A 27,996-nucleotide genomic window follows, 5' to 3' on the forward strand; every position below is an offset into this window, starting at 1 on the left:
TGGAAGAAAAAAAGAAAAATGCACACTACATAATAACGGGCATTGAATACATATTAAAATCTACCAATGTGATTAAAACTAACTAATATAATATCTACCAATGATGGACGGCGAACACTACAACGAACGCCTCCAAATAGCTATAAGTTTAGTCCGGGTCCTCCGTCATCCTCGGCTGGCAGCAAGTTCGCAAGGAAGCAACGATCAGTAGGAGCTCCTCCACGCGTGCCAGGCCACCTTCATCTGAAACCACAGCGGCGAGACGCCCATCACGCCGCGGGCCAGCCTCGGGTCGAAGACGTCGAACCCAGCCCGGCGCAAAGAATCGAGGAAGACCTGCGCCGCCACCGCGGGCAGCAGCACAGGCAGCGCCGGCGGCGGCACCGAGCCGCGCAGCTCCCGCGCCCTCTGAAGATGCGCGTTCGCCGCCGCCGCCACCTCGAACACCGCCTCGGAGAACTTCTCCGACGGCTCGACCGCAACGTCCCGGCTCCCCGCCGCCACCAAGCCGTGCTTCTCCGCCACCTCCCTGGGCAAGTGTGTAATCCTCCCCGTCCGGCCCAGATGGTAAGGGAAGGCCTTGAGGAGCAGGAGGAGTCCGCTCGCCTTGCCCAGGTGAGACGCCGCGTGGTCCGCGGCGGCGCTCCGCACCCCGGCGGCCTGCAGAATCGAGTACAGGATGCCAGACTGGGTGTTCTCCGCGTACCTCTCCATCTCCGCCATGGTCTCCGGCGGCTCGCCGCGCTCTCTCTGCGCGTCGCTCACCCGGGCCTCCACCGAGCGCTTCAGCCAGCGCTTGCTGATGACTCGCTGCTCGCTGCCGAGGGAGGAGGACAGGGCCTGCGCGACGGGGTGCTCGACGGGCCGGCCGGAGAAGACTTTGTCGAGGGCTTCCTGCCACCAGAGGAGGCGCATCAGCCCGGTTCTGGGGTTGGAGGACGTGTCCATGGCTTTTGCCGTCTCGATGTTGAACGCTCGGAGCGCGAAGGCCGCCTGCCGCGCGGCGGGCGGAAGACGGAGGAGGCAGAGGTAGTGGTGGTACTCGTACGTCCGCACCTGCCGCGCGCAGTACGAGAAGGCTGCCCGCGCGCCCGCGCTGCCGCCGGCTGCCGAGAGACCGCTCATCGCTTCCTGATAATCAACATCGCGATTATCAACAATTGCTCGCGAAAATAATCCACCATTCAGAGAATAGCCCGGTTCATCCACAAAGATGATCGATGAGCATCACCGGCGCAAGACGGGAGTGGGACAAAGAACGAGGATCAGCTCGAGGAACCCAATTTTTTTCTCAGGTTCCGCCTCTATAAATGTATTGCTCTCCAAAAGAGGGGAGGCAAGATGATCAAATGTTGCGCGGATTCGTCGGTGAGTAGGTTTCATCGGACACCGAGATCTCACCAGAATCTGGCTATTCTCGGAGAGAATTCTAGATGACCTGCCGAGTCCATACAGCTCGAAGGGAGAATCTAGGTCGAGATTTTCCGCGGACGAATGGGACGCAAAACTATGAAGGATTAGAACGAGAGGGAAAGAATTCATCAAATTAAACCTGAAATTAAGGTCCATCTTCACACCGTGATCGAATAAGTTTCAGATAATCGCGAGAAAACTCTGCGCGCGCGATGGGGAGACGGATCAGCGGAGTTGGAGGACACAGCGGTGTCCGAGAAGAAGCACAAGGCTAAAACCCAGAAGAGAAGGCGAAGAAGACGGCGAGATCCCACGATGCATATACCTTCAACGCGCCTTCTTCACCCCGCACGACGGCACGACAGCGCAGCCGGAGCAGAGAGCTCGAGACCGACATTCAATGGCGGTGGACGCTTTATAAATTCAGCTTCCTCGACGAGGAAGACAGCCCGGGGGTAAAATAGTCTTCTCTTCTCAACTTCTTGCGCGGGCTTCAGGTCTCTATTCTTCTGGCAGAGTCTGTTTCTTGACTTGCTTCCGCCATCTTCGTTGCGGTTCCGCGCAGACGCTGTAACTGATGATCATCGCCTGCGGCGATTGAAGCGATCGTTATCCTCATCATCATCATCATCATCTCTCGTTCGACTGCCGACTGTTCTTCCCTCGGTTGTTTGCCATTCTTCCGATTTCTGCTGTTCTTGTGGGTTAATGATTCATGTCTCATTTTGCCGGCAGCCATGATAATCGCTAAAGAAAGACGAAGCCATTGCTAAAGGACGAAGCCGTCGGGGAAGAGAGTTCTGCGGCTGGGGTTTTCCATGACGGCGCGTTCCATTCTGAGAACTCCGACGTTTCTCCAGCCTACAATATCAGCTCAATCCCGCTCGCTGGAAGGTCGAGGAGAATCGCGTCATCTCAGCCGTCAGACTCTGAAGGAAGAGAGGAGATGAGCCGTAGTTCATCGGGGGGGTCCAGCAGACGTAGAGAGGATGCATCGCCGAAGACTGTTTGTGGGACAAACTTTGTACGAATCTCCTGCGGAGATGAAACCCCAACGTCCATCAATGCGGGATCGGGAGATATGCCGTCGAATCCTGACAATGTTAGACGGAAGAGAAGGTTGAACGCTCTCACATACAGGACATTGCTGCAACGGAAGATAAAGCCTGGTATGGATACTGCGACGGCTTTCGACTCTGTTATATTTTCACTCAGTGTGTCGTATTTGTTGCGTTTTCTTCTTTGACTGCGTCTGCTTGCATTTATTGGCCTTGGAGTCTGCTTGAACGCTCTCATATATTTATAAAGAATGTTGCCTGAAATTTGGCCTTGGAGATGATTTTTTTTCTCAGATTTTGTGGGTAATCAAGGAAATGATTCTAATATTGGAGGTTCGGCTGTTGATCTAATTCCAGAACCCTTAACGGATCGAAATGAAGATGTGAATGAGGGGCATTCCTCTGGCAACCTCAAAGGAGAGGATGAAGCCCCTAAATCCTGCAGTCAAATTATTTCTGAAGGAATGTCCGTGGAATCAATAGAGAACCGGGAGTCAAATCAAAGCGCGTCGTTGGAAGTTTCTCACTCCCTTTCTCCTCAAGGGGACTGTGATCATCTCAGCACACCGCCTGCTGAAGTTGATAATCAAAGGTTTTAATTGCTCTCTATTTCCAAACGATATACACCTCTCTGAACCTGTTTTTTTTCATATATAGCTTTGAATTTTTCATCCTTGAAATCATTTGTGTACTCTAAAAAATTATGTGTCGCTTTGTAATTTGTTGTAGAAAGAAGCTCTCACGATACCTTTGTTTTACTTTCTTGCTTCTACCCTGTGGGCGTAAATTAGTTGTTGTATGTAGATCCTTCGTATGGATTAATTACAAATATATTATATTTTATTTTTTTGATAAATTTTTACCAATACAATCTAGGTATTCACCAACAATTTCTTTTTTCCGAGGTGGCGACATGTAAAATAATAGATTATGATATATATGGATATATTTTATTTTCTCTGCTCTTTATGGTATACATTTTGTGCTCCCTTTTCTAGCATGAAGGCATACGCTCTATTGGCAAGAAAATAAGATCTTTTTTTTTTGAATTGTATTTCTGAAAACTGTGAGTGCCAACTGTCGTTTTGTTGCATTCTTTGAGATACGTGAGAACCCTTTCATAGCTTGCACGGACAATTTTATAATTCCTTTCAGGATCCATAACAATTTAAGTGGGAATCTTTCTGCGGAGAGTGAGATCACAAGTGTAGTTCATGAGGTCAGCTCGAATCCTACAGTTTAAATATTTCTTTTGCTGTTTTTTTTCCTGATATATATTTCTGGACTAATATTTTTGTTATCCTGCAGTACAAGCATGCTTTCATTCATTTTTGTCTTTCTATTTTTATTTTGCGATGTGAGCATTTAGTAGCCTAGAACTCTGTATAAATTAATCCAAAAACTCCTGTTGAGGAAGTTTGATCACCAGGAGGGGTATTGACAAAAAGCTTCTTGACAACGAGACATGAAGAAAGAAAAATAATAGATTTCGTTTATGGATTTCCCTTAAATAAGTTTACTTATAAAGGTTTGGGCCAAGATTTGTTTAGCCTGTCACATAGGGACCAATTTCCTTGGTGAGATCTCTGGCGAGACCTCCACCTGTCATCGCGCAATGGCTGGAATGAAAGAGACCCAAAAAGTTTCTCAGGATTTTAATTGATTTATGAAAGAGACCCAAAAAACACCAGTTACAAAATGAGAGGGCTCATTATGACTTTATTCTCTAGAGTATGCTGGCATACCAAAATGGGACCCTGAAAGGAACTCTACTGCAGACATACCAATGGAGTGTGGCGACACCCCGAGAATATTGCAAACACACTGCCTGGCTGTTGGCGCAATGTGGCCAGACTGCAGGACAGACTGCAAGAGTGTGGATGCACAAAGGAAGACTGTCTCCTCCTCCTCTCTTAGGTATGCCCTGTTATTGGGCCTATCTGGGCTGATCTGTCAGCTTTCTGCTCGGGCCTGGGTCGTCCTTCATACGTGGGATTGCGTACCGCATCAAGGTCCAATATGTGCTCATGTTGAGGTTGAGTAAAGGCCGTGTTCCTATGTCTATCTACAGCCTCTCTTTTTTTATTCCAAATGTTACTGGTATTGGGTCAGACGTGAAATAGCCCCATACTGCACTGGGTTTGCCTTGCAGAGAGGAGGTGAATCGGATATTATATATGGTCTCGTGACTTGCTCCATAAATTTGGTCCCAGGTCTTCAATCTATCCTGAAATATGGCACTGAATTAACCTCTCTATAGGCCAAGTTGGATCACTACATGCTCCTGATCCCTACTCAGTTGATCGCAGGTACGTTCTTCAAGTCTGGTTTTTCAAAATCCTAATGGGATTGAATCCAGAGTATGAGTCTCTGCCGCCAGTTCATCGATTTGGAGAAAATTCTAACCTGTAACCTTCGTCTTGTTCATGCTGAACCAGCCTCTGTGATGGCTCTTCACCAGATTCAGAGCTCTCATCATGAGCCATTTGGGGGGGGATCACATATGCGACACGAGGTGATGAAGCCATGCATGGCTTCCTTGGCCATGAATTCAGCATTGCCTGGTCAAGGAGCCAAAGGAGATAATTCTCTTTTCTGAGATTATTGTAAGAAAGTTAGTCATGGTGAGGAGGCATGATACAAGCTCTGGCACACGACTACTCACCATAATCGTTTGGTGACCACTCTGGATTTCGTCAGATCCATATGTAAAATTGTGTGGAGGTAAAGACCGCTGCTTAGTAATCTATAAATCATATAAGATACTGGGTGCAAGGTTAATATTTTAAATCAGACTTGACCAGTTATCGGCTTTGCATTCAGCTTACTGAGCCAGTTTATTCATGATCCTTGTGGATTACACCTCTTGGCTGCCCACCTAAAAGGTACTTCAGGATAAGGGATACACTTGAGAAATGCAGTGATAGAACCATCAATATCTACACTGATGCCAATTATGTTGGGAAGATATAGAGGTTCAGATCTGGATACTGAGCACTTTTATATGAGAGCTAAGTTAGCTGGGAGAGCAAGAAGCATACAGTTGTAGCCAGATTGAGTGCTGAAACGCAGATCACTTTGACATGTGATTTGTGAAGGTATCTTTATTGGAAGGATTCTACAGGGACCAAAGGTGATGCCTGATGAACCTATTATGTTATACTGTAAAAATATAGCAATTGCATTTAATCTGGTGTGATGTGAATGGACTAAGCATGTTGCAATTGACTGTCATTTTTCAAGGATAAGGTGGAAAGTGGAGATGCTAATCTGATTTTTTGGGATGATGTGACCAGGTTGCAAATATATTTACGAAGGGGATACGGTTGATTACACATTGGAGACAATAAAATATGTGGATGGAAGAAAAAAAGGGCATAAGACATCGTTAGTACAATGGCAGGTTGGAAGTTAAAGAAGTCAACTACCAGGACAGTCCTGCTAGTCATCGTTATTACAAGGCAGGTGGGAAGTTAAAGAAGTCAACTACCAGGACAGACCTGGTAGTCATCGTTAGTACAATGGCAGGTGGGAAGTTAAAGAAGTCCACTACCAGGACAGATCTGGTAGTCATAGTTAGTACAACGGCTGGTGGGAAGTTAAAGAAGTCAACTACCAGGGCAGACCTGGTAGTGGAGGAAGAAATTTCTTGATTCTATATCAGGAAGGCCCAGGGGGAAGAACATGGCTTTGGGTTTGTGGCGGAATTGCAGAGAGGGCAGCATCTTCAGAGCTGGGGACTGTATGCAGCTGGAGAAATATACACAACCATATCGAATGGTAAAAATTTCTGATGAATGGGACTTACAGATTGGATCCTCACTCCTAGCCCTCGTCGTACAAGAACACCCCGACTTTGTCTTCGTTCTTGCCTGCAGCCACATCCCCTGAAGAGCCTCATGCCGATTACAGCTCCTGCTCCTCAAGAATTGCTCGCTCCACGAAAAGCCCCAAAGCTTCCGTGCTTATTTCCCGTCCTGTATCCTTATTTATAACTCCCTCTTTATTTCCTTCCTGAGCTACTTTTCAAGAAACAATGTGTATACCCCACAACAGTGCTCAGGAGGGTGTATTACATGAATCATCTTGTGTGTATACCCCACAACAGAACAGGTTAGCAGAAAGGAGGATAGGTCATGTAACTACAATGGCTCGATCATTGCTCTCACATTATGCAGTTCCCAAAAGCCTCTAGGCAGCGGGTGCATATAATTAATAGATTGCCATAAAAAACTTTGAACTATGAAAGCCCTGTAAATCTGATGATGAAATTTTATCCACGGGCTCGGTAGACTGATCTGACTCCAAGGATATTTGGTTGTACAGCATTTGTGCATATCCATAATCCAAGAGATAAATTTAGTCTTCGAGCTGGGAGATGTGTGTTTCTGGGTTATTCGCATAATCAAAAGTGGTATATGTGGTATGATCCGACTTCGAGGAGAATGGTGATATCAGCGAATGTTACAAGACTCGAATCATATCATATATTTGAGATGAAAGACTTCCAAGGACTGAATATGATCAGGCTGAAACATCAAGTGAAGCTGGTGAGAATGAAAGTGGTGAAGTTGGAGAACCTGCAGAGAAAGACGCAATTGACACTCTTGGTCGATCAGCCGAGGTGGAAAAAGATGATAGTGGATGTCCTATTGCCCTGAGGGAAGGAAAAAGGCTATGTACTCAGAAGGACAAGTATCCACTTTCCAATGTGGTATGCTATCAACACTTAGGGCGTGCATGCCAGTCTTTTATTACAGCTCTCAGTTCCGTGTCTATCCCAAGAATACATGATGAAGCACTCAAAGAAATGAACTGGAAGAAGGCTATGGATATTGTGATGGGAGCACTAATTAAAAATAACACTTGGGAGATTGTCGATGCTCCACTTGGTAAACGTCCCGTGTGTTGTCGATGGGTTTTTGCTGTGAAATATCAAGCTGATGGTACTCTAGAAAGATATAAGGAAAGACTTGTAGCTAGACATGGTCCAAACCGTGCGAGCGGATCCCGCTCGTGCGGTTGGGCGCATGTGCGGAGCGGTTGTGCGGTAATTCGCACGGCATATTCGCACACCGCACCGCCCACCACACAGGGGTCGGTGCGGTGCGAAAATTTCCTGTTGTGCGAAAATCCCAACCCCTCCCCTTCTGCCGGTCGGTCCCCTCCGGTTGTCCCCGCTGCCTCCTCAGGTCCCGCCGCCGGCTTCCCCCTCTAGCCCTCGCCCCCTCCGGCCACCCCCCTGGGCTGAATGTTCATACTAATAATGCCAACTACTGGAAGTAGTGTGCCATCAGCAGTTTGAACATGCTTTCCAGGAGCAATTTTCTCATATGTTATAAAGATTTCTCTTCTAGATGACATATGGTCTGTTGCTCCTGAGTCTAGGATCCAAGCCTTTTCTGGATTCCTAGTAAACAAAGTAATATGAGTGAATATTTCCCTTTTACCAATGTTGGCCATGGACGTTGACCCGATGACAGCACCCCCAGAGATGATTGACTTCAAGGTCTGGAATTCTTGGATCATCTTCTGGAAGTCCTGGGCTGAGGGTAAGTTTTCTGAATTGGTTGCTCCTTGTTGTGCTAGATGTGCTCTGGCAATATGTGGAGGCTTTCCATGAAGCTTCCAGCACTTGTCTTTGATATGGCCCTTCTTCTTGCAGTAGTTGCAGACCAATTCTTCCTTGTTTATTCTCTCAGTTCCAGCAAGATTCTGAGACTTTGTAGCATATGCTGTATTCTCAATTGCGCCACGAGCTGCATTTAAGCGGCTTTCTTCCTGCTTAACTTTGGACACTGCTTGATCGAAAGTGGGCTCTTCCTCCCTATTGTACAATTTACTCCTGATTAGTTCAAACTCAGGCCTGAGCCCTTGTAGGAACTGACACAGCCGATTCGTTGCTTCATGAGCTCTGGCAACTGGATCTGTAGACGGTGGTCGACAGTGATCCAGCTCATTATGGATATCTCGTAGCTTGTTTGAATAAGTCAAGACATCCATATCTCCTTGCCTGATAGTGTATGCTTGTACAATAAGATCAATAATCTTCGTCTTATCATCCCTTTTAGAATGACTTCGATGAATTGCTTCCCACAAGGATTTTGCTGTTCCACATGTTGAAAATCTTGTTAATTGCTCAGATGCAATTGAATCTTGCATCCATGCGAACAAGAACTCCTCCTCTGTTGTCCACTTTGGAAAACTTGGATGAGTCTCCTCTGGAGCATTTTCTGTGAGATGATGAGTAAGCTTACTGGGCTTCAAGACTGCCTGGATATTCCTCTCCCACAGTAGAAGATTATTTCCGTTGAAAATATTGCACTTGGCAATCACTGGAAATTGGGTAAGCCATCTATGAGCGAACAGAATTTGATGGCTTGAAGTAACCACTTGAGAAGAAACTTTTGCAGCTTCGTGTGCCATAATAAAGAAAATTTTTCTGATGAGATGAAATTCAGCTCCAACGATCTAGAAGAAGATCCTCCCGTGGGATGAACTTCTCCTTAGCAGCAATCTTGGAGCTTCAGCTTTCAACAGGTGATCACAAAGCCTGCTCTGATACCATGTCGATTCTTCAAGTAACTTGCAAGAATGATCTCATGAGGAGAAGGCAACAAGAAGAGAAGGAAAATGTATATTAAAACTGTAAAGAAAAATACAATGGGAGATCCCTTTTTATAGGGTAGTAACTAGCCGTTTGTAACGGCTAGTTCTAACGGCTAGAAAACTAGCCGAGGACTTACCCGATTTGATATTTTCAAATCGGGTAATGGGCCTAAGGTGTTAAGTGACTTTTATTTTAGCCCGATAGAGATTACAATGAGTTTATTGGGCTTAATTATGCCCCGTACATTCAACAGTATACATAGATGCTGACTGGGAAGGATCACTGATAGACAGGAGGTTAACGTCAGGCTATTGCTCATTTCTTTGAGGAAATTTAATAACCTGGAGGAGTAAGAAGCAACCTGAAATTTCATTATCTAGCGCTGAGGCAGAATATAGGGCATTAGTGAAGGTATTAGTGAGACATTGTGGATCAGAAATATTCTTACCGAACTTGGGCAGAAGCAACAGAAGCGTACGGCTCTATATTGCCACAGTAAAGCAGCAATTGATATTTCCCACAACCCTGTTCCATATGACAGAACAAAGCACATTGAGCTAAACAAGCATTGGATCAGGGAGAAGATTGACCAGGGACGTGTTCTGATTAAGCAAGTCAGGTCTGCTAACCACATTGCAGATCTCTTTACCAAAGGACTGAAGAGAACATTTTTGGTCGCATACAGAGCAAGCTTGGGATCAGAAGCATCTGTGCACTGGCTTGTGAGGGGTGTCAACAAGGGACCTCGTCAAGACTTTATTTATTTCCTTTATGTCTTTTTTTCTCTCACTTGTATTTCTCTTAAAAACTTTCTACTTGTAAGTGTCTACGACCCAGTTAGTTTGGGCCCACTATGTAACCCATAAGACTATGGGGGCTAATGAGAAAAAATGAGATTACTTTTTCCAAAACCCTAGCCGATGGATCTCCCTCAGGAAGCTCGACCATGAGGGAGTTCTTCTTCAGTGTAACACAAATCCTAAGCTATTCTCTTTTATGTTCTTTTACGGCCTCTGTGCCCCTGACGCTGAATCATGGTATGTTAGTAATACTGTGGGTAGCAATGAGGAATTCTCCACTAGCACCAGTCTGCCTTTATACAATAGGGTACCATGATGAAGTTTGAATTTGGGATTTGATAGAGGATTGAGTTTCAAATCTCTAATCACCTTCTGAAACTTCGGGTCTTGAGAGATCTCTTTCTGAATAATGGATTGGTCTAACAGTTTTAGTTGTGATATGTGCAAAGACTATGATATGGTTCCCATTATAATATATGAGAGGAGGAAAAGAAGGGGAGCCAAGTAAAGAATGTTGACAAGTCAACAGGCACGAGGGTACCTGATGGCCCATGTGATGCTGACGTGGCTACTAACTCCCAGTCTTGACTGGGAGTGGTAAGAGAATAGATTATGTCTATAAATAAGAGGTGAGACCTCCAAGAAAGGACCTGTGGTCAGTTAGACTTCTTGGAGGGTGTGGGGAGATCTTGGAGAGACCAGCTGTATGCGGCAAGGGTCTTCTGAGGGCGTTTATACCAATAAGGGGAGCTAGCTACTAGGGGATCGGCGTCAACGATATTGGGGTTTTCTTACCAATTCGATACAAATCATATCAGACTGGAGGTCTGAGAGTATTGGGGCTCGGGATAAGGCATCTGCTACTATATTACTCTACCTGGGTTGTACTCAATCTCAAAATTGAAACCCAGTAGTATATCGACCCATTTGTTGTAAGGTTCTTGAATCTGCTTCTGACATAACAAATATTTAAGACTGTACTGATCAGTGCATATGATAAAACGCATATAAGTCAAATATTTAAGACTCCCTCTTTATTTCCCTCCTAAGCTATTTTTCAAGAAACCGTTGCTTACTTGGGCGGCTCTGCACCAGCTGACCCACTAACTTTCAGGCCCTTCCTTTTTCTCCTTTCATATGTTCTTATAGGGACCGTATCAGAGAGTTTGAGGAGAAGTGTCTGAAATGGGATTTCCACTTCTGCCTGAGGATTGACATTCTATCATTTGTTTCTGTGATTATTTCTTCTTCTTTCAAGAATTCGGTCTTGGTTTGGTTGGGACCAAATCAGATGCCAGCATCAAACTTCCATAAACTGACCTGCAACCTCGGTAACTATCCACACCGGGTTTGATTTTTTTTGTTGAAGTGATATGATCATCAACCCTTTATATGAACAAAGAATCCACCAATTCAATATGCTCCTCGTGGGGGGTTGAAGGTGCCTTGTCAGACCAACGACTGACTGATTTCTTGGGCTTGCAACAAGCTCTTAATCAGATCCGCTCTAACCCGTGGGAATCAGATGGTTGGGATTGGACAAGAGCTCCTTTCTCAGAGGGGAAAGCCTATGCACAGATCTGACAGGGCAACGTGGAAGACAAAAATTTGATCCAGGCGTGTCAAGCTGTCTGGCATCTTAAGGTTCCGCTTAAGGCCAAGATTTTTGGGTGGCTCTTGCTCCGAAAAAGACAGATGACCCGTGTCTTTCTCAAGAGAATGTATCCAGATGCCCGGAGGGTATGCGTGTTGTGCACGAGAGATGGCGATTTTGGATGCCCTTTTGCACGCACAGCTGGCGGTGAACACGTCATCAGAGGAGGCCTTTTGGGAGTCCATGCAGAGGACCGGTCCCAGGCATAGAGAAGTGGGGGGACGAGCGCTGACAGTGCTCTCGAGAATCTGGCTACACAGAAATGAGGTGATCTTCCGAGGGGGAAAGGCCTCTACCGACGGGCTCGCTCATGAGATAGAAGGTCTCATAGCATCATGGTTTTCCTCATGATGGGGATGAAGAGGAAAGAGGAAAATGTATACATGTAATAGAGTCCTAGGGCTCGAACCATGTACTTGTCAGGTGGTTACTGATTTGTTCGGGTGACCGCCTCATATGTTTTCAAAAAAAAAAAGCTCCTCGTGGGACGTGTTGACTTGCACCAATTCTGTAACAATAGAATGGAATTGAGGAGATTTGAGAGATAAAGTTCCTGAGATGAAGAGGAGAAAGTGAATGGTCAAGTCGAGGTTGAATGGAGGAGGTAGGGATCGACAGAGGACAAGCAACCTGAATATGCGGTGAAGAGGAGACAATCACAGGAGACGAAGATGGGGATTGCATGTCGACGGAGAAGGTACGAGTGCGTCCAGTAGTCTCCCTGCTCCGTTTCATTCTCTTAGTCGGCCATTTGTTTGGGATATTATAACCTAGGTTCCCAAACTTCGAATAGATGGTGGAGCATAGGTGGCAAGCTGTTATGTAGATTTGATGCTTTAGTCGTAGATGCTTCTCCAGCTCTCGCAATAATTGTTTGGGAGTCTTTCTTGGAGGGACTTCCCAAATTACTGTTGCGGGGAATTCTACTATACTTTGCAGATATGGTTATTGATCCCACGAAGCCTATTCGAAGGTTCAGGCCAGATTGTAGCACTTTTGTGTTTCTATGAGAAGCTCTATGGCACCCACATTCCCAGTTAGGAGTCATTGGCATATTACGCCTAATAAATTATTTTTCAATCAAAAAGGGCCAGCTTACGGGACAGGTGTCTCTCTTACCTGATAACAAGTATCACTTCCCGACACAGCTCTATTAACTGGCCGCTTCTATCGCAAAAGTTTAAAAGGTATTTCATTGTTAAATTTTGATTAAACTTTAAAAGGTACTATAGAATTCGGCCTTCTGGACCAATCCAACGGCTTCTATGAGGAAGGTGTCGCAAAGGAGGCTCGAGGGCTTGTTTAGGAAACCAGCAAGTGTCCAATTTAAGGCGCTTAGGGAGAACGGTAAAACAGTAGTTTTCTGGTCCCCCCTGCTCTGGGGGCGCTTGCGAGCACTGTATGGCTTGTGACTACTTGATCTAGATGTCAGTTAGGTAAGAAAGACCCGATATGAATAATCCATAAGTAGGCGCTCTGAAGGAAAAAAACATATGTGATTTAAGTAGGACACCTGTCATTAAGGGATTGTTTTCTTGACACAATACCAGTTAGGAAGGATACACTGAAACCTTATTATATGAAAGGACTCATGACCAAACGTATGTGTTACGCAATGGAGTTTCATTGATCTGCTTTTGAATTTGATATTTTGGAAGTAGGAATAACAATGAGGACGTTGGTTATGTTACTGTGAAGTGTATTCCCTCTTTTTTCTCCACAACTTCTCATGGTCCCGAGTCTGAACAATTCTTGATACTCAAACAAAGAGATTACAAGGGGTTTTATAGGGAGCCCTAATGGGCTAATAATAGAAAGGGCCCTTAATGGGCTAATAATAGAAAGGAGCTAATAATAGAAAGAAGAAAAGAAAAAGGAAAGGAGACAATAATGTCAACACTCCCCCTCAAGCTTGAGCGTGGATGTTTTCCACACCCAGCTTGGAACAGAGCTCCTCAAACCGAGGGGCATGAAGCCCTTTGGTGAAGATGTCTGCAAGCTGTTCAGCTGACGGAACATATGGCGTGCAGAAATTTCCCGACTCAAGCTTCTCTTTAATGAAATGTCGATCGATCTCAATGTGTTTTGTACGATCATGCTGGACGGGATCATGAGCAATGCTGATAGCCGATTTGTTGTCACAGAACAGCTGAACAGGGGAAGAAAACGGACACCTTAGTTCACGAAGCAGTTGGGTAATCCAAAGTGCTTCACAAAGACCATGCACAAGGGCACGGAACTCCGCTTCAGCACTTGATCGAGGGACCACTTTCTGTTTCTTACTCCTCCAAGTAATAAGATTGCCTCCCAAGAAGGTGCAGTACCCAGAGGTCGACCGACGATCAACCACAGATCCTGCGTGTCGGCATCAGTGTAGACTTCTACGCAGACCACTGTGACGACTAACATTAATCCACGGCCAATGGTGCCCTTCAAGAAAGCGGAGGCGATGGGCAGCATGAAGATGACTCATTCGAGGTTCTGCATAAACTGACTTAGAACACCCACTGTATATGCAATGTCGGGACGGGTGTGGGTGAGATAGAGCAGTTTGCCCACAAGTCTTCGATATTGTCCGGGCTCAGCGGATCTTCATTCTCATCCGCACCAAGTCGATGACTCACATCAATCGGTGTCGAAATAGGCTTGGAGTCTTCCTTTCCCAGCTCGCAAAGAAGATCCACTGTATATTTCCGCTGACAGATGAAAATCCCACTCGAAGAATAAGCCACCTCAATACCAAGAAAATATCGTAATGGGCCAAGATGACGTATGGCAAAGTCCGGCGACAGATACATAGCCAGTTGAGTAATGGACTCGTATCATCACCCGTGATGATAATGTCATCCACGTACACGAGAAGAATAGCCACTCCCCCGGACGTGGAATGACGGTGGAAAAGCGTGTGATCTCCATTACACTGACGGTATCCCCGGTTCTTCATGGCCATGGTGAAACGGCCAAACCAAGCACGAGGAGATTGCTTCAAACCGTACAGCGCTTTCTTCAGGCGACAAACAACTGAACTCGGAGTAGACGGCACTAAGGAGGCATATCCAGGAGGTAAGGCCATATAGATCTCCTCAGTCAAATCACCATGAAGAAAAGCATTCTTGACATCATATTGCTGCAATATCCAGCCCCGATCGGCGGCAAGAGCCAAGAGAATCCGGACAGTGTTCATCTTGGCCACAGGGGCAAACGTTTCCTGATAATCAATGCCATACTGTTGGGTAAACCCTTGAGCCACAACACGTGCCTTGTGCCTTTCAGTAGAGCCGTCGGAATTGTGCTTTACAGCATAAACCCAACGACTGCCAACCAAGTGCTTGCCCGGCGGTAGTGGAACCAGATCCCATGTGTCATTTAGGGCAAGTGCTTGTAGCTCCTCCTCCATTGCCCGGCCAATGAGGAAGAGAGGGCTACGTCCACCGTCTTTGGAAGGGAGATAGTGTCAAGGGAGGTGAGAAGAGCGTGGTAGGATGGGGAAAGACGATGAGATGAGATGGATGCGGCTAATGGATACAATGGAGAAGGATGAGGGCAAGACACAAGTGCTAATGAAGGATTTTCAAGAGGAGTGGATGAGGAGGATGAGGGAACTTCAGGGGTAGGAGGAACACAAGGCTTGCGAGCAAGAGTGATACCATAGCGTTTTCTGGCGGGCAGCGTATAGGTAAAGGGGCACAACATAGTGGGATAGAGGGATCCGATGGGGACTCTGCAGGAGGGTTCGATGAAGCAGAGGATGGATCTTTAGTAAGGACAGGTGGATTTGGGATTGGTGCAGGCAGAGGATCAGAGGACAAGGTGTTCATGGGAATATCAGATGGAGGCTCTTTGAGAGGAACAGGCAAGGAAGGACTTGGGACTGGTGACGAGGGAGATGAGTTAGGAAGAATAAGAAATTCAAGGGGATCTGATTGAGGTGGTAAAGAAGGAGAAGGCGGAGAAGAAGAGGGGTAATACGGAGTGAATTCGTCAAAGGTAGCATCCTTGGTGACAATAAATCGACGAGAGGGTGGATGATAACATCGATAACCCTTTTGAGTAGAAGCATAGCCGACGAAGACACATTGGATGGCCCGAGGATCAAGCTTGTCACGACCAAGATGGTGGTTAGGAGCAAAGCAAACGCACCCAAAGACACGAGGGGTAAGATTGGTTCGAGAGAAATGTTGGGGAAGGAATGCTGGAGACAATCAATGGGAGTAGAGTAGTTAAATCGCGAGACGGAAGACGGTTGAGAAGATGAATGGCAGTTAGGACAGCTTCAGCCCAAAATACTTTGGCACATGCATGTGAAATAAGAGGCTCGAGCCATTTCAAAAATGTGTGAAATTTTCGTTCTGCAACTCCATTTTGCTGGGGGGTGTAAGGACATGTGGTTTCATGGATGATGCCTTTTTCTTGGAAGAAAGTACTTAACGTGGAATTGACATAGTCTCGGGCATTGTCGGAGCGGAAGCGACGAATAGAAGTGCAGAATTGAGTTTGAATGAGAGAGTAGAACTGAGGAATAACAAGGGAGATCTCTGATTTATTTTTCAAGAGATAGGCCCACATGAAACGAGTAGCGTCATCAATGAATATACATAACCACCGAGCACCGGACGTGCTATGAACAGGGGAGGGTCCCCACACGTCGGTGTGAACGAGAGCAAAAGGAGTCATCAAATGGGAAGAAGAAATAGGATACGTAGTACGATGATGTTTAGCAATTCGACAAGCATCACAAACAAAGCGGTCCACAGAGTGGCCTTGGAAAAGTTTTGGAAATAAACGATAAAGAGTAGCAAAGGATGGATGGCCGAGGCGTCGATGGAGAAGCCACAAACTCTCATGAGGCGCCGAAAGGGGAACTGCAGCGGCAGCAACAGCGAGGAGACAAGGAGATCGAACAAGATAGAGACCCTCATGCTCCTCAGCAATGGAAATCGTCCTCCCCGACACCTTATCACGATAAAAACAGGTATTAGGAGTGAATGTAAGATCTTGGTTCAGATCACGAACAAGGCGGGATAAAGAAAGAAGATGATGAGCAAGCCGTGGAACATGAAGAACTTTAGTGAGGTTCATCGAAGGAGAGAGAGACACACGACCAATCCCAGCCACAGTGAGAAGATCACCGGAAGCTGTTTTAACTTTGGAGGAGCCGGAAACGGGTTCATAGGTCACAAAAGCTCTAGGATTGGGTGTCATGTGGGCAGTGGCACCAGAGTCAAGAAGCCAAGTGGATGATGATGGCAGCGGAGATGGTGCAGGAGGAGGAGAAGGAATGGTGGACATACCCGCGTTAGCTAGAGAGCACGAGCCCACGACTGGAGGGTCAAGCAATCGCCGAAGACGTTCCACTTCTTCAGGTGTAAAGCCGGGAAGAGAAGCACTCGCCGAAGATGCTCCACTTGGAAGAAGACCATAGGACAGAGGCACTTGACCAGGCATCGGTACTTGGTTGACAGAAGGTGCAACCGTAGCGAGATTGCTCTGTTGTGTTCGCTTCCGTTGAAGCTTAAAGCACGTCTCCTTGGAGTGACCCCGCTTTTTGCAGTAATTGCAGAAAAGGGAAGGATTGCCTTTGGAGGATTCCTCAGTCCGAGTAGATGGACCACGAGACGAAGCTCCTGCTCCAGTCGATGTGGTCGTCACCGAGGAGCGCGTGGAGGAAGACGAATGTGCTACAAGTGCAGAAGCCGGGGTCTGGGACTGCTGGCGAGATTCTTCAATTCTCGCGCTGCGAAGCGCATCCTTGAAGGAAAGCTCTTTCTCCCGGTGTATAAGCTGAGCCCGTACCGCTTCATATTCCGGGTTAAGTCCTATAAGGAACTGAAAAACCCGAAGTTGAAGAGTGTACTTGCGATCCACCGAGTGAGGGTCCGGAGGCATGTAGTGATCAATCTCATTCCATAGAGAAATGAGTTCTGTGCTGTACTCCATGATCGTCCTGTCTCCTTGACGCAGATTGGCGGCCCGATGCACTAGCTCATACAGTGTGGCAATATTATTTTTCTTGGAGTGGCTGTCAAGGGCCGCTTCCCACACGGCCCGGGCAGACTCAAGAGACAGAAATTCACCCTTGATACTCGGTGAAATACTATCCAAAAGCCATCGATGGACCACCCCTTCAACGTCTAGCCAGTCATAGTACTTGGAGTCTGTCTTGGAAGGCCCTTCTTCAAGTAAATGACGCATCAGTCGTCCCTTGAGAGTAATCTGGATATATTGCTGCCACTGAAGAAGGTTAAAGCCGGTGAACATCCCATCTGGAGGCATCCGAGGCAGAGAAAACGGTCCAGGTGAAGCCGACCAATTCCCCGACTCAAGAGGTGCCTCCGAAGCATTTGACGTTTGACCCACACTGGGTGGCGTCGATGCTGGCGTCACACCGGAAACCGATACAGGCTCCGTCATCTTGATCACAGAATGAAGTGTCGCACGAGGAGCACACGGCTGCAGGAACGCCCGCAGCTATTGGCTGCGTGCGCGGCTGAAGAGTCGAGGAGGGAGCGCGGCCGCGACCGAGAGGAGAGCGCGCGGTCGAGAGGGAAGCGTACGCTGCCAAGAGAGAAGCACAGCCGAGGAGGGAGTGCGGTGCGGGAAGTGGGAAATGTGGCCGGAAAGAAGCTGCGCCGCCAGGAGCAGGTAGCCAACCGGAAGGAGGAGGAGCTCAAGATCGTGGCGAATGTAGAAACGCCAGAGATCGGAGCTACGGTTGAGCCCAGGAACCCGGATTAGGGTTAGGGTTAGGGTTCTGATACCATGAAGACAAGAAGAAAGAACAATTCTTGATACTCAAACAAAGAGATTACAAGGGGTTTTATAGGGAGCCCTAATGGGCTAATAATAGAAAGGGCCCTTAATGGGCTAATAATAGAAAGGAGCTAATAATAGAAAGAAGAAAAGAAAAAGGAAAGGAGACAATAATGTCAACAGTATTCCCTCTTTTTTCTCCACAACTTCTCATGGTCCCGAGTCTGAAGAATTTTCTTCAGGAATGATATCATTTTCTGCGGGGATATATATCTATTGTGACGTGGAAAATGGGCTTCTAATGAAACTTTTGTGTCAACCCTTGAGATTTTCATTTCATTCAAGTGATTGCAATGATTCTATTCCTTCATTGTAGGGTATCTGTGATCTCAACCATGAATTAGAATGCGATGAAGAAATTGCAGCTAACGTTCCAAAAAAAGGTGACCCTGTCCAAATGTTCGATAAGACTAGCGCAGAGGCATCGAATGAATTAGAGGGGTACGCTTCTTTTCCCACATTTCTCTGTCCGTGTTTATGTTTTCAAATGTTATGCGTTCATTTCGTCGGATGATTTCTTATCATTGTTTGAAAGGAATCTCAGTTCAGTATTTGGCACATTTTCCCCTGCAAGATTTGCAGACAAAAAGCCCATCCTATTTTGTCGGGAAATTCAGATCTGGATTCCTTTGCTTCTGAAGAGGTTTATTTCTTCCTTTGATTTTACCTGTTTTCAGATCCAATTACATCTGATCGTTACACTGTAACTGACGGTCTCAAGTCTTACTTGAAACTTTCCAAATCAGGTTGGAGATGAAAACGGACCATTAAAAGTCCTTGACGCAAGTAATGGCATTCGATATACTGTCCATGATATATGTGTCATATGCGAACGCCCAGGGCTGCTATTGTGAGTGGCGCTCATTTTCTTTTCTTCAGCTTTCTGCTCATCTTTCAAATCTGTGTTTGTTCCACTCTTGCCTATCCTTGTTCTAGAATGTGTACTAGGAGGTTTTATTTATTCAGTTAGAGACTACTGATTTTAGTATTTTACAGGCATTGTAATGGTCAAGGCTGTAGCAGAAGGTATCATCTTTCTTGCCTTGATATGCCTCCATCGGAGTTTCCTTCTGGACGTTGGTATTGCCATTGCTGCTCAGAGAAGATGAAGCTCACGCCTCTTTCATTTTCTGAAGAAATAGAGTCTATTATCGATGCACGTGTAGTGTGTTCATCAGATTCAAGCGGTATGAATGAGCAGTTGATTATCTTCATTTTCTGGTTCACTCATACTTGATGAATGTGATTTGTTGTTTGCGAATGGAATTTGAATCTTCTTACCTCTAGGAACAGGACAAAAGAAAGAATTCTTGGTCAAATATAGAGGTCTTTCTCATGTCCATAACAAATGGGTGTCTGAAAAAGAGCTTCTTAACAAGGCTTCGCATCTTCTTGAGGAGTTCAAAAGAAGAAATAGGACAGAGAAGGTTCGTCACTTTTAGTTCTGCGATGGATATTATTTAGTTTTCTATGTGATCTTTTTCAGTTGATCTTTTTATGGGCTATCAAGCCGTGTTGATTATGGATTTCTGAAACGTAGTATCTTATATTTCAATGGAAAAGCGGTTTTAATGTATTCATAGGCCTGGATTGATCATGCTTGTACATCGAATTCTGAGGTGCTTTTAACCTCATTATTTTGGTTTCCAGGCAAAACTCTGGAATACAGAGTGGACAATTCCTGAGCGTTTGTTGAAGAGAAAACTAATTTTACCCCCAGCTATTGCCGATGAATCTTGTAGTGATCGCTTTGCAACACCTTGCGACCACGTGTGGCTAGTAAAATGGACTGGCCTTGGTTATGAACATGCAACATGGGAATCCGATAAATCATTGTGTTTAAACTCACCCAAAGGCATTGCTCTTATAAAAAGCTTTGAAAGCCGCCAAAATGAAGCAAGAAAATCATTCATCTCTCCAGAAACGGATGAGGTTCCCTCCAAGCCTGAGTTCTTGAATTAATTGTAGACGTATTGCCGATTAATGGACTCTGTTTACAATGGTTGATAATTTTCTCGATTTGAATGTGTTTTCTATTGCAGACTAGCGGGTGGTCCATAACTTATTACCCTAGTACCCTTGTAACTTAATAGTTAAACAGTGCTCCCCAGTTCATATCTTGCAATTTTGTTCCTCTAGTCAATTAATTTTCAGTTTCAGTTGTAAAATATGTCACGAGCTTCCCCTTCTTCCTCAAATTTTTTTTGGAAGAGATTTCTTCCTCTAGTTTTTATAAAAAATAATTATCTTCGGCTAATCTATCAGTGCTATCTTTCTAGTGGATGGGGAAATTTGACTTTAGTCATTTGTATATTCGGGCATTGGGAAATCTTGTCTACTTGAAATATCAGAGTGATCGTGCTAATCGTTTTGTAGCAGAGCTATCTGATGGCCACAATATAGTTCAAAAAAAAAAAAAAATCTGATGGCCACATTCATCGTCAAAGTTGTTTGCTGTTGACCAATATTCGTTTTACATGAAGTAGAGTGCAACATGAGGTGAAAGATCATGATCGAAGGGTATGTGCGTGGTCATGTTTGCTAAAGCCAAACCAACAAAGCCCCGATTTGATTGCCAGTCTAATGTCATTTGCCTAGAGAGAATGAGAAGGCCTATATGAAGGGTGCCTGTGTTGTTTACCTCTTGTGCTTTCTCGTTCTTTAGGAAGAAAAAGGCTGATGCTCAAATTAGCTCATCTTGTTCAGCTTGTTTCACAACAATCCTGTGCTGATTGAGAATAAAGGGCGTTTGATTCGTTTGTCACTTAATTGGTATGTGCAAGTTTGAGGAAGATGTGGTACCACAGGTCCACCATAGAAGTGCCATCAGTATAACAGTGGTCTGTTGGGAAGTCTACTTTTATAGAATTCACAAAATATACGCGTTCTATACTTTGCCAGTCGATGCTGTTTGTATTCTATTTTCTTTGCGGCAGGCTGTCCGATCTTTATATTTACTTCTCGTATAATATTCTCTTTATGTTCTTTCAAAAAAAAAGTCTTTATGCGTAAATAATAACTTCTCTGAAAATAGTTAACATTTTCTCTAATTGATTCGGATCATAATTTCAAATATTTTTCTTCTTCTTTCTCGTCATCTTGTCACTGACAGGAATAATGGTTTGTTTTCGTGAAGCTAAGACAATCGGCAGTCATGTCTAAGTTGCCGTTGCTGCCAGAAGGTTCTCTGTCTGGACAAGTTGACGATTATCTGCATACTCTTAATCAGCTGCGAGAGAATTGGCTCAAGGGCCGGAGTCTAGTTTTATTGGATGAGCAGGTAGTGTTCATATTTGCTAATGTTTTGACATTTAAGTCGGGTATCTTACCGTTTGCTGTGCTTTCTCATTTTGAATGGCCTTAAATATAATTTACCTCACGCGTTTGTGCTTGCTCCAAAATACTCGAAATTATAAGTTGATGCGTTCATGTAAGTATTAGAAAGGAACCAGCGTAGAAATAATTGGTACTTGATCGCTTTCTAACGTGAGCCTCGGGTACTTCTCGCCTTCTACTATATCCTTCATTGATAGGAATCCCATAATTTGTTTTGAGATTTTATGTGTAAGGCCAGGTGTACATTTTATAGTTGAAAGCCATGCCTTTTATTTCCTGTCTTTTTTGCTTTTACCATGACTTGCCAAACTTTTTTATTCTCTTTGAGATTGTCTAATCTCAGAATGCTGCAGGAGAAAATGGCTAAAGTAATACTATTCATATTATCGACGGAGACAGATGTCACTTCGCCATTCTTGATCTTATCGAGCGGGGAATCTATCCCCCTTTGGGAGTCCGAGTTTAAACGCTTGGCCCCTTCCATCAACGTTATTGCTTACCGTGGAAGCAAAGATGGCCGAAAGATCATCAGAGATATAGAGTTTTATCGGGAAGACGGTTCCCTTATGTTTCAAGTTATTATATCTCTTCCAGAGTTGATTCTTGAGGTACCTTCGTGTTTCTGCTTCTCTTTCTCGACAACTTATAATGTTTCTGTTATTTAACTCGTCATGTTTGATTAATCTGCTCATGATAAAAATTGATGCAATTTTTGTCTTCACTATTGAGAAAATTATCAATGTGAACTACGTAAACTTGGAGTACAAGGTCGGCAGCTACTTAGCACGGTTTCTTGCCATTTATCTTGTATTCTTGACGTTAAGAACAGTTTTCTATCCATTGTTTAGGATTATGATTCTTTGAGCCTTTTTCGTTGGGAAGCATTGATAGTTGACGATTGTCATAATTTTCGAGTATCCAAGCATTTGGACCAGCTAAATAAACTTCCGTCTGATTTTCGGCTTATTCTGGTTGACGGTCAATTACAGGTATGTCGATAACGTGTCAATGTCATTCTCTTATTGCTCTTATGTTTTTCTTCCTAAAATTATTTTTTGCTCGACTTTTTTAGGATAACATCGGTGTATATCTAAGTTTGCTGTCATTCCTTGATTCTCGGGGAGATCAATGCTTTGAAAATGATGGAACTGATAATGAGAACTGTAGGATGTCCGACCTCGCTTATGCGAAAGAGAGGTTGTCACATTTCACTATTTGTAACCGAAAGGCTCGGCAATCTAAATATTTGGAGTTCTGGGTCCCTGTTGAGCTCTCCACTGTTCAGTTGGAACAAAACTGTTCTACCCTTGTATCACACTCTTTGATGCTAAGATCTCCAGCCAAAACTGATCGTGTCGGAACTCTAAGTAGTATCGTTATAGCCCAACGCAAGGTAAGCTTGTAAATTTGTCATAGTCAAGAAAAGGCCTAACAGCTTTTAATTTCCGCCTATGTGTTCCATGTCAGTGTTGTGACCATCCATATCTAGTGGATGACTTTTTGCAAGCTACATTAACGGAGAACCTCTCAGCCACGGAAAATCTGGATGTTGGGGTACAGGCCAGCGGCAAACTCAAGCTTCTTGACAGGATTCTCCAAGAGATGAGGGATCGCCGGCAAAGAGCAGTTGTGCTTTTTCAGGTTGGAAGTTCTTTCAATTCCGTATTGTCTGTATTTATTAACGTTCAATCTTGCATTAAATATTCTGTCAGTAAACTCCACCCAGCCGCCTCCTCTGGGCGCCGCACTTGCTGTCATGCAGTCCAATATCTCGTTGTCATTTAAATGCTGTATCATTTAATAAAAATGGCGGTGCTGGTTACATTTTTCCTGTATCATTTAATTGCTTTAAAGAAACCTTTGCTTCTGACGCCTCACTTTCCCATGTCCCCTCAAGTCACCTTTTCTACCTATTTCTTTATCAGAAAAAATATATTCATTCTTTTAAAGCTTTAGACAGAAATTAGTGGGTTCCTTAATCGTGGGTCGTGCACGTACCATTCTCTATTAGATGACTCAACAAGAGGGTGTCTTAAAATTGGTTTGATGATAATTTTCTGGCAGTGTGTTCACAAAGTATAGTTGAAATATGTTATTCTTGTCAAACAGGTCCCCGGAAGAGATGGAAAGTGTTGCATAGGAGATATATTGGATGATTTTCTTCGTCAAAGATTCGGTGAAGACTCCTACGAGCGCCTTGACAGTGGAGTATCTGCGTCGAAGAAGCTGACATGTTTAAACATGTTTAACATTAAAGAGAAAGGAAGATTTGTCTTCTTAACTGAAACTCGAGCTTGCAGTTCGACCGTACGTCTAACGGCAGTTGACGCTGTAATCATCTTCAGCAGCGACTGGAACCCAACAAATGACCTCAGAGCGCTCAATCGGATGCGCTTGGAATCGAGCGCATGGCCTATTAAGATTTTCCGCTTATATTCCGTGTTCAGCCTAGAGGAGAAAGCTCTGATTCTTGCAAAACAAGATTCTGCCCTCGATAGCAACATCCAGAATTTCAATTCTGCTGTCAGTCGGTCTTTGCTCAGTTGGGGAGCTTCCTATGCGTTCAGTAAGCTTGATGAATTCCATGGGAATGAGATGCGGAAGATTGGCCCAGTCAGTTCCTTCAAAACTCCGATTCTAGATGAGGTAATTAAAGAGCTGCAGATAGTTTTATCACCAGATGACGCAGAGATATGTACTGTCAGGTTTTCCAAGATTTCAAAGTGTGAGCATACTGGCCCCCACTATTCAAAGGATGTGCTTCTTCTTGGCGAGAAAGAATCAGCAGGTTCCACCGAGGAGCAGCCTTCTCATGTCTTTTGGTCTAGGATTCTCGAGGGGCGAAGTCCGAAGTGGAAATTCGTATCTCTGAGGTCTCCCTGGGCAAGAAGGAAGCCCTGTTTTGATTCTTTTGCGGGGAAGGATTCGTCCGACGATGAAAATGGTGAATCGAGTAAGAGACGCAAGAAAATGATGAAAATTAATGTTCCTAAAAAAGATGAAGCTTCCAGATTACAACCAGTTCCGGGTAGCCTCAGACGAGGATCTGGTAAGTTATTGAACTTCATAGATATTCCTCTTTGTTTTGCTATTCCCAGATATCCTCAGACTTCATGGAAATTACAGGACGCTCGAAGGAAGGGAATTCTAATGTGCAGCAAAATCAGAGTTCATCAGGTTTTGAGGTTGTCGCCAGTCAGAGGGGTTCAATCTCTCTTACTTCACCTGGAAGCGTGCCAGCAAGAACGATTGAAACTGCCTTGGTTGAACCTGGAGAGAAGACAATGGCGTGCCTTCCGCAAAAGGATACCCATCTTTCTGTGAAGCGTAACTTGGAGCAACTGTGTGAAACGTTGCAGCTTTCGGTAGCCTCCACTTGTTCACTTGTTAATACCTTTGTATTTAATTCAGCTTATTGCGTGAGCTTTCGAGATTTTTTTCTTTGAAGAAACTGGGGCAGTCGAGATGATCTTAAAATTTTGCATATCTATCTTTGAATTAATTTCTCATTACGCTGTTCGTACCTCTTTTCAGCCCAGCATTAGCGAAATGGCTAAGATGCTTCTTACCTACGTCCTTGAAAACCATCGGATCACGCTCGAACCAGCAATAATGCAGGCTTTGATAATATCCTTGGTAACTATATATTTTGTTTTGGCATTTTCTTCTCTCTTTGACTGTATATTTCATGTGCGCTGAAATACGATCTTCATTTTTTACAGTGTTGGCGAGCAGCCTCCACTTTGGAACACAAGCTGGACCATAGGACATCGCTTCTTCTCGCCAAAAAGACGCTAAAATTTCAGTGCACCGAGGAAGAGACGGAGTCCGTATATCAGAAGGTCCGGACGTTGAGAAAAAAGTCGCAGATTGTAGAGGATTTCAGGCGAAAGATGGGCCACGAACCGGAATCCCGTGAAGAAGACGGGAAAAATCTCGGGCATGATTTAAAAACTGAGCAGCTTGAAGAAGGGGAAATTCCACCGCTGGAATGTGAAACAGCTGTTCCCGAAACTCATCCCTCAAGACCTGATTCGCGGTTAACTTTAGCGAGGGATGAGAGCCTCCTAAGGTTAAGGATTAAACTCTTCGAGAAGGTCTGCTCTAAAAGGGCAGATAAGCTGCGCAGGAAACACGAGCTAGAGATTGAAAAACTCAACAGCTTCTGGGAAAGTCAAGGGGCGAAGCTTAAGAAAGCCCTAGAGGTCGAACAGGATCTGATCATCTCCATAGGCTTGCCCTGTGAAATAGTGCAGGAAAGATCGGACTTCGCTGAGCAGAAATTTCAGAACAGAATGCGCAAGTTTGAGACCCACATGAAGAATCAGCTGAAAAGACTCATCTCATTGCAAGCAGAGGCGAAGAACAGGGAGCAAAATTTGACGGAATCTTGGTTGGCAGAGGTGAAGGCGGGTAAAAACCCAGAGTTATTCGAAGATATTCCTTTGGAGGACACCTGTTTCTCCATCGAGGAGTTTGAAACTCTAGATCGGCCTGGAAATCTCATCGATCCGAGAAATGCACGTCATGTATCTTCCCTCCAGCCTGCCTGCGCCACTCTCCCCCGCATTCCAGCTTCAAGCAACCCACCAGAGACTTCAACGGCGGCAGCCACTGAGTTGACCGAAGAGCGAAATCTACAACCGAGTGAAACTGTTGAGACTAACCCACTCAGCATTCATAATGATTATGTGGCCTCTCCATGCGCCGATGCTACACAAAGCAACGCAGAATGCCTTGCGCTGTCACCACCTTGTGGCTCTCAACAGGTTTTTAGGTTTTCCTTCTTCCATGGCCGTCTTCGATGTGTTAGTTCATTCATCGCGTTGTGATTATTTGCAGGCGAAAGAAAGCAACGATGTGAGTGGAAGGTCGACGATTCTGGCGGATGACGGTGCCAAAGCAGGCATATCCGTCCCACCACAGATCTCCGAACCCTCACCTCAAATTCAAGCGGCTCTTCCTGGCGGCAATGACATCACATTAAGTCAGCTTTCTTCCAAGCAAGTGGCAGATGGAAGCCCATGTCAAAGCAGGGACAACGTCTTTGAAAGCCAGATAGCGCAACAGTCTCTTCCGGCCACTGCCATTCAATCACAACCCGTGTTTGACAGAGAAGAAGGGAATTTTGCAGCGGCGGCGGTGGCCTCGCAGGCTGAGGATCGCAAGCCCATCGTCACGGCTTGTCTTTCTGCGCCACCACCACAGCCGGGCCATGGCCCATCTTCGGGTCCGCTGGTCAACTCCAGACAGGGCATCGCGGCGATTTCAGCGGGGGCCGCGGTGGTGACGCCGCTGTTTGGTTCTGTTCCTCTTCCCTCGGTGGCTTCCCGACCATCGACATCGTCGGCCCACAGCGCGGCGAAAGCGGCAGCGGCGGGTGCGCCGCTCGGGTTGCCATCCCAGAGCTCTGTCGCCCGGTTGGCGCCGCCGGCCTCGTCGCCTCCGGACCCTCTTCTGAACGAGCTGATGAAAATTCAGAGACAGGGAGAAAAGGACGCCGAGCTCCACGACATGAAGGTAATCAATCCTCCGGTCGTGTTTCTGGGATACTCTCTTCTTTTAACCCAAGTGCGGGCGGGCCGCCGGATTTGCGCAGAAGAAGCGGCTCTTCTCCGACCGAGAGCAGGAGCTGGACGCGGTCCGCAGAAAGTACGAGGCCCTGTTCAGCGAGGCCGATAACTTGCACGCGGAAGGGAAGAAGGTCCAGGCCATAATGTACGCCAAGGTCCAGCTCCACTGGGCCCTGGCCCAGGACATGCGCTCCCGGTTCGTCGACGGCAGCGCCTCCGCCGCCGGTGCGCAAGGTCCGTCTTCTTTCTTCGTCGGCAGGTGCCCCGAGCCTCTCTCTACTTGTGGGCCCTCGCTGACCCATGTCTTCTCCGGTGGTTTTCAGGGACCGCGCAGTCTTTCAATTTCATTCAGCAGCTCGCGCAGCAAGCATCGCTGCCCCGCCATGGCCAGAGGCATGGAGGGTTCGCTGCGGGCCATCTCCGCGCGCCTCTCGCCACCGCCATGGCCAGAGGAGACGCGCACCAGCGCGGCGGAGCCGCCTCCCCGGCGCCGCCGCCGGGCCCCGCCCCAACCGCCAATCTGTTTCTGCCCAGGCTCCCGCCAGGGTTCCTGCTCGCTCCCCAGCCGGGCCCGGCCCACCGGCCCGTCCTCCCGCCCGCCGCGGAAGCGCTTCACCCTCTCTACGACGGCTGGCCGCCGTCCCTGTCCTAGCCGTCCATGTGGTTTTTTTTGCTCACAAACAATTTTTTGGCCGGGAACGCCACCGGACAAGGTAGATGCTACACGATAACACAAACCAAA

General features: G+C 45.8%; 2 protein-coding genes across 7 annotated transcripts; one reads left to right on the top strand and one right to left on the bottom strand.

The window, feature by feature from the left end:
* On the bottom strand, positions 1–1,896 carry LOC144711804 (Terpenoid synthases superfamily protein). The gene is made up of 2 exons (XM_078585879.1): positions 1,739–1,896; positions 1–1,131 (listed from the first exon to the last, which is right to left on the bottom strand). The coding sequence occupies exons 1-2, from the start codon at positions 1,808–1,810 to the stop codon at positions 205–207; spliced, it is 999 nt and encodes a 332-aa protein (XP_078442005.1). The 5' UTR covers positions 1,811–1,896; the 3' UTR covers positions 1–204.
* Positions 1,729–27,996, top strand: LOC144711802 (uncharacterized). 6 transcript variants are annotated; one of them, XM_078585873.1, is made up of 23 exons: positions 1,729–1,868; positions 1,979–2,079; positions 2,149–2,582; positions 2,829–3,063; positions 3,627–3,690; positions 18,662–18,786; positions 18,895–18,988; positions 19,092–19,195; positions 19,342–19,532; positions 19,633–19,772; positions 19,996–20,277; positions 21,482–21,625; positions 22,035–22,289; positions 22,530–22,670; positions 22,754–23,074; positions 23,149–23,322; positions 23,791–24,730; positions 24,808–25,046; positions 25,216–25,317; positions 25,404–26,450; positions 26,524–27,201; positions 27,281–27,488; positions 27,578–27,996. In XM_078585873.1, exons 3-23 carry the CDS (start codon positions 2,360–2,362, stop codon positions 27,904–27,906), a joined length of 6,036 nt encoding a protein of 2,011 aa, XP_078441999.1. In that variant the 5' UTR covers positions 1,729–1,868; positions 1,979–2,079; positions 2,149–2,359; the 3' UTR covers positions 27,907–27,996. The 6 variants fall into 6 exon arrangements, with proteins under 6 accessions (XP_078441999.1, XP_078442000.1, XP_078442003.1 ...); XM_078585874.1 differs by lacking the exon at positions 1,979–2,079 and having other exon boundaries at positions 1,734–1,868; XM_078585877.1 differs by lacking the exon at positions 1,729–1,868 and having other exon boundaries at positions 1,887–2,582; positions 22,605–22,670.

The sequence above is a fragment of the Wolffia australiana genome, chromosome 14 (assembly GCF_029677425.1).
Source record: "Wolffia australiana isolate 7733 chromosome 14, ASM2967742v1".
NCBI lineage: Eukaryota > Viridiplantae > Streptophyta > Magnoliopsida > Alismatales > Araceae > Wolffia > Wolffia australiana.

Coding starts and splice junctions, on each gene's coding strand:
- LOC144711804 (XM_078585879.1), bottom strand. CDS start 1,810: ATGTCGGTCTCGAGCTCTCTGCTCCGGCTGCGCTGTCGTGCCGTCGTG. Junction 1,132..1,738: donor GTGAAGAAGGCGCGTTGAAG/GTATATGCATCG, acceptor GTTGATTATCAG/GAAGCGATGAGCGGTCTCTC.
- LOC144711802 (XM_078585873.1), top strand. CDS start 2,360: ATGAGCCGTAGTTCATCGGGGGGGTCCAGCAGACGTAGAGAGGATGCA. Junction 25,318..25,403: donor AGGCTTTGATAATATCCTTG/GTAACTATATAT, acceptor CATTTTTTACAG/TGTTGGCGAGCAGCCTCCAC. Junction 27,202..27,280: donor CCGAGCTCCACGACATGAAG/GTAATCAATCCT, acceptor GGATTTGCGCAG/AAGAAGCGGCTCTTCTCCGA.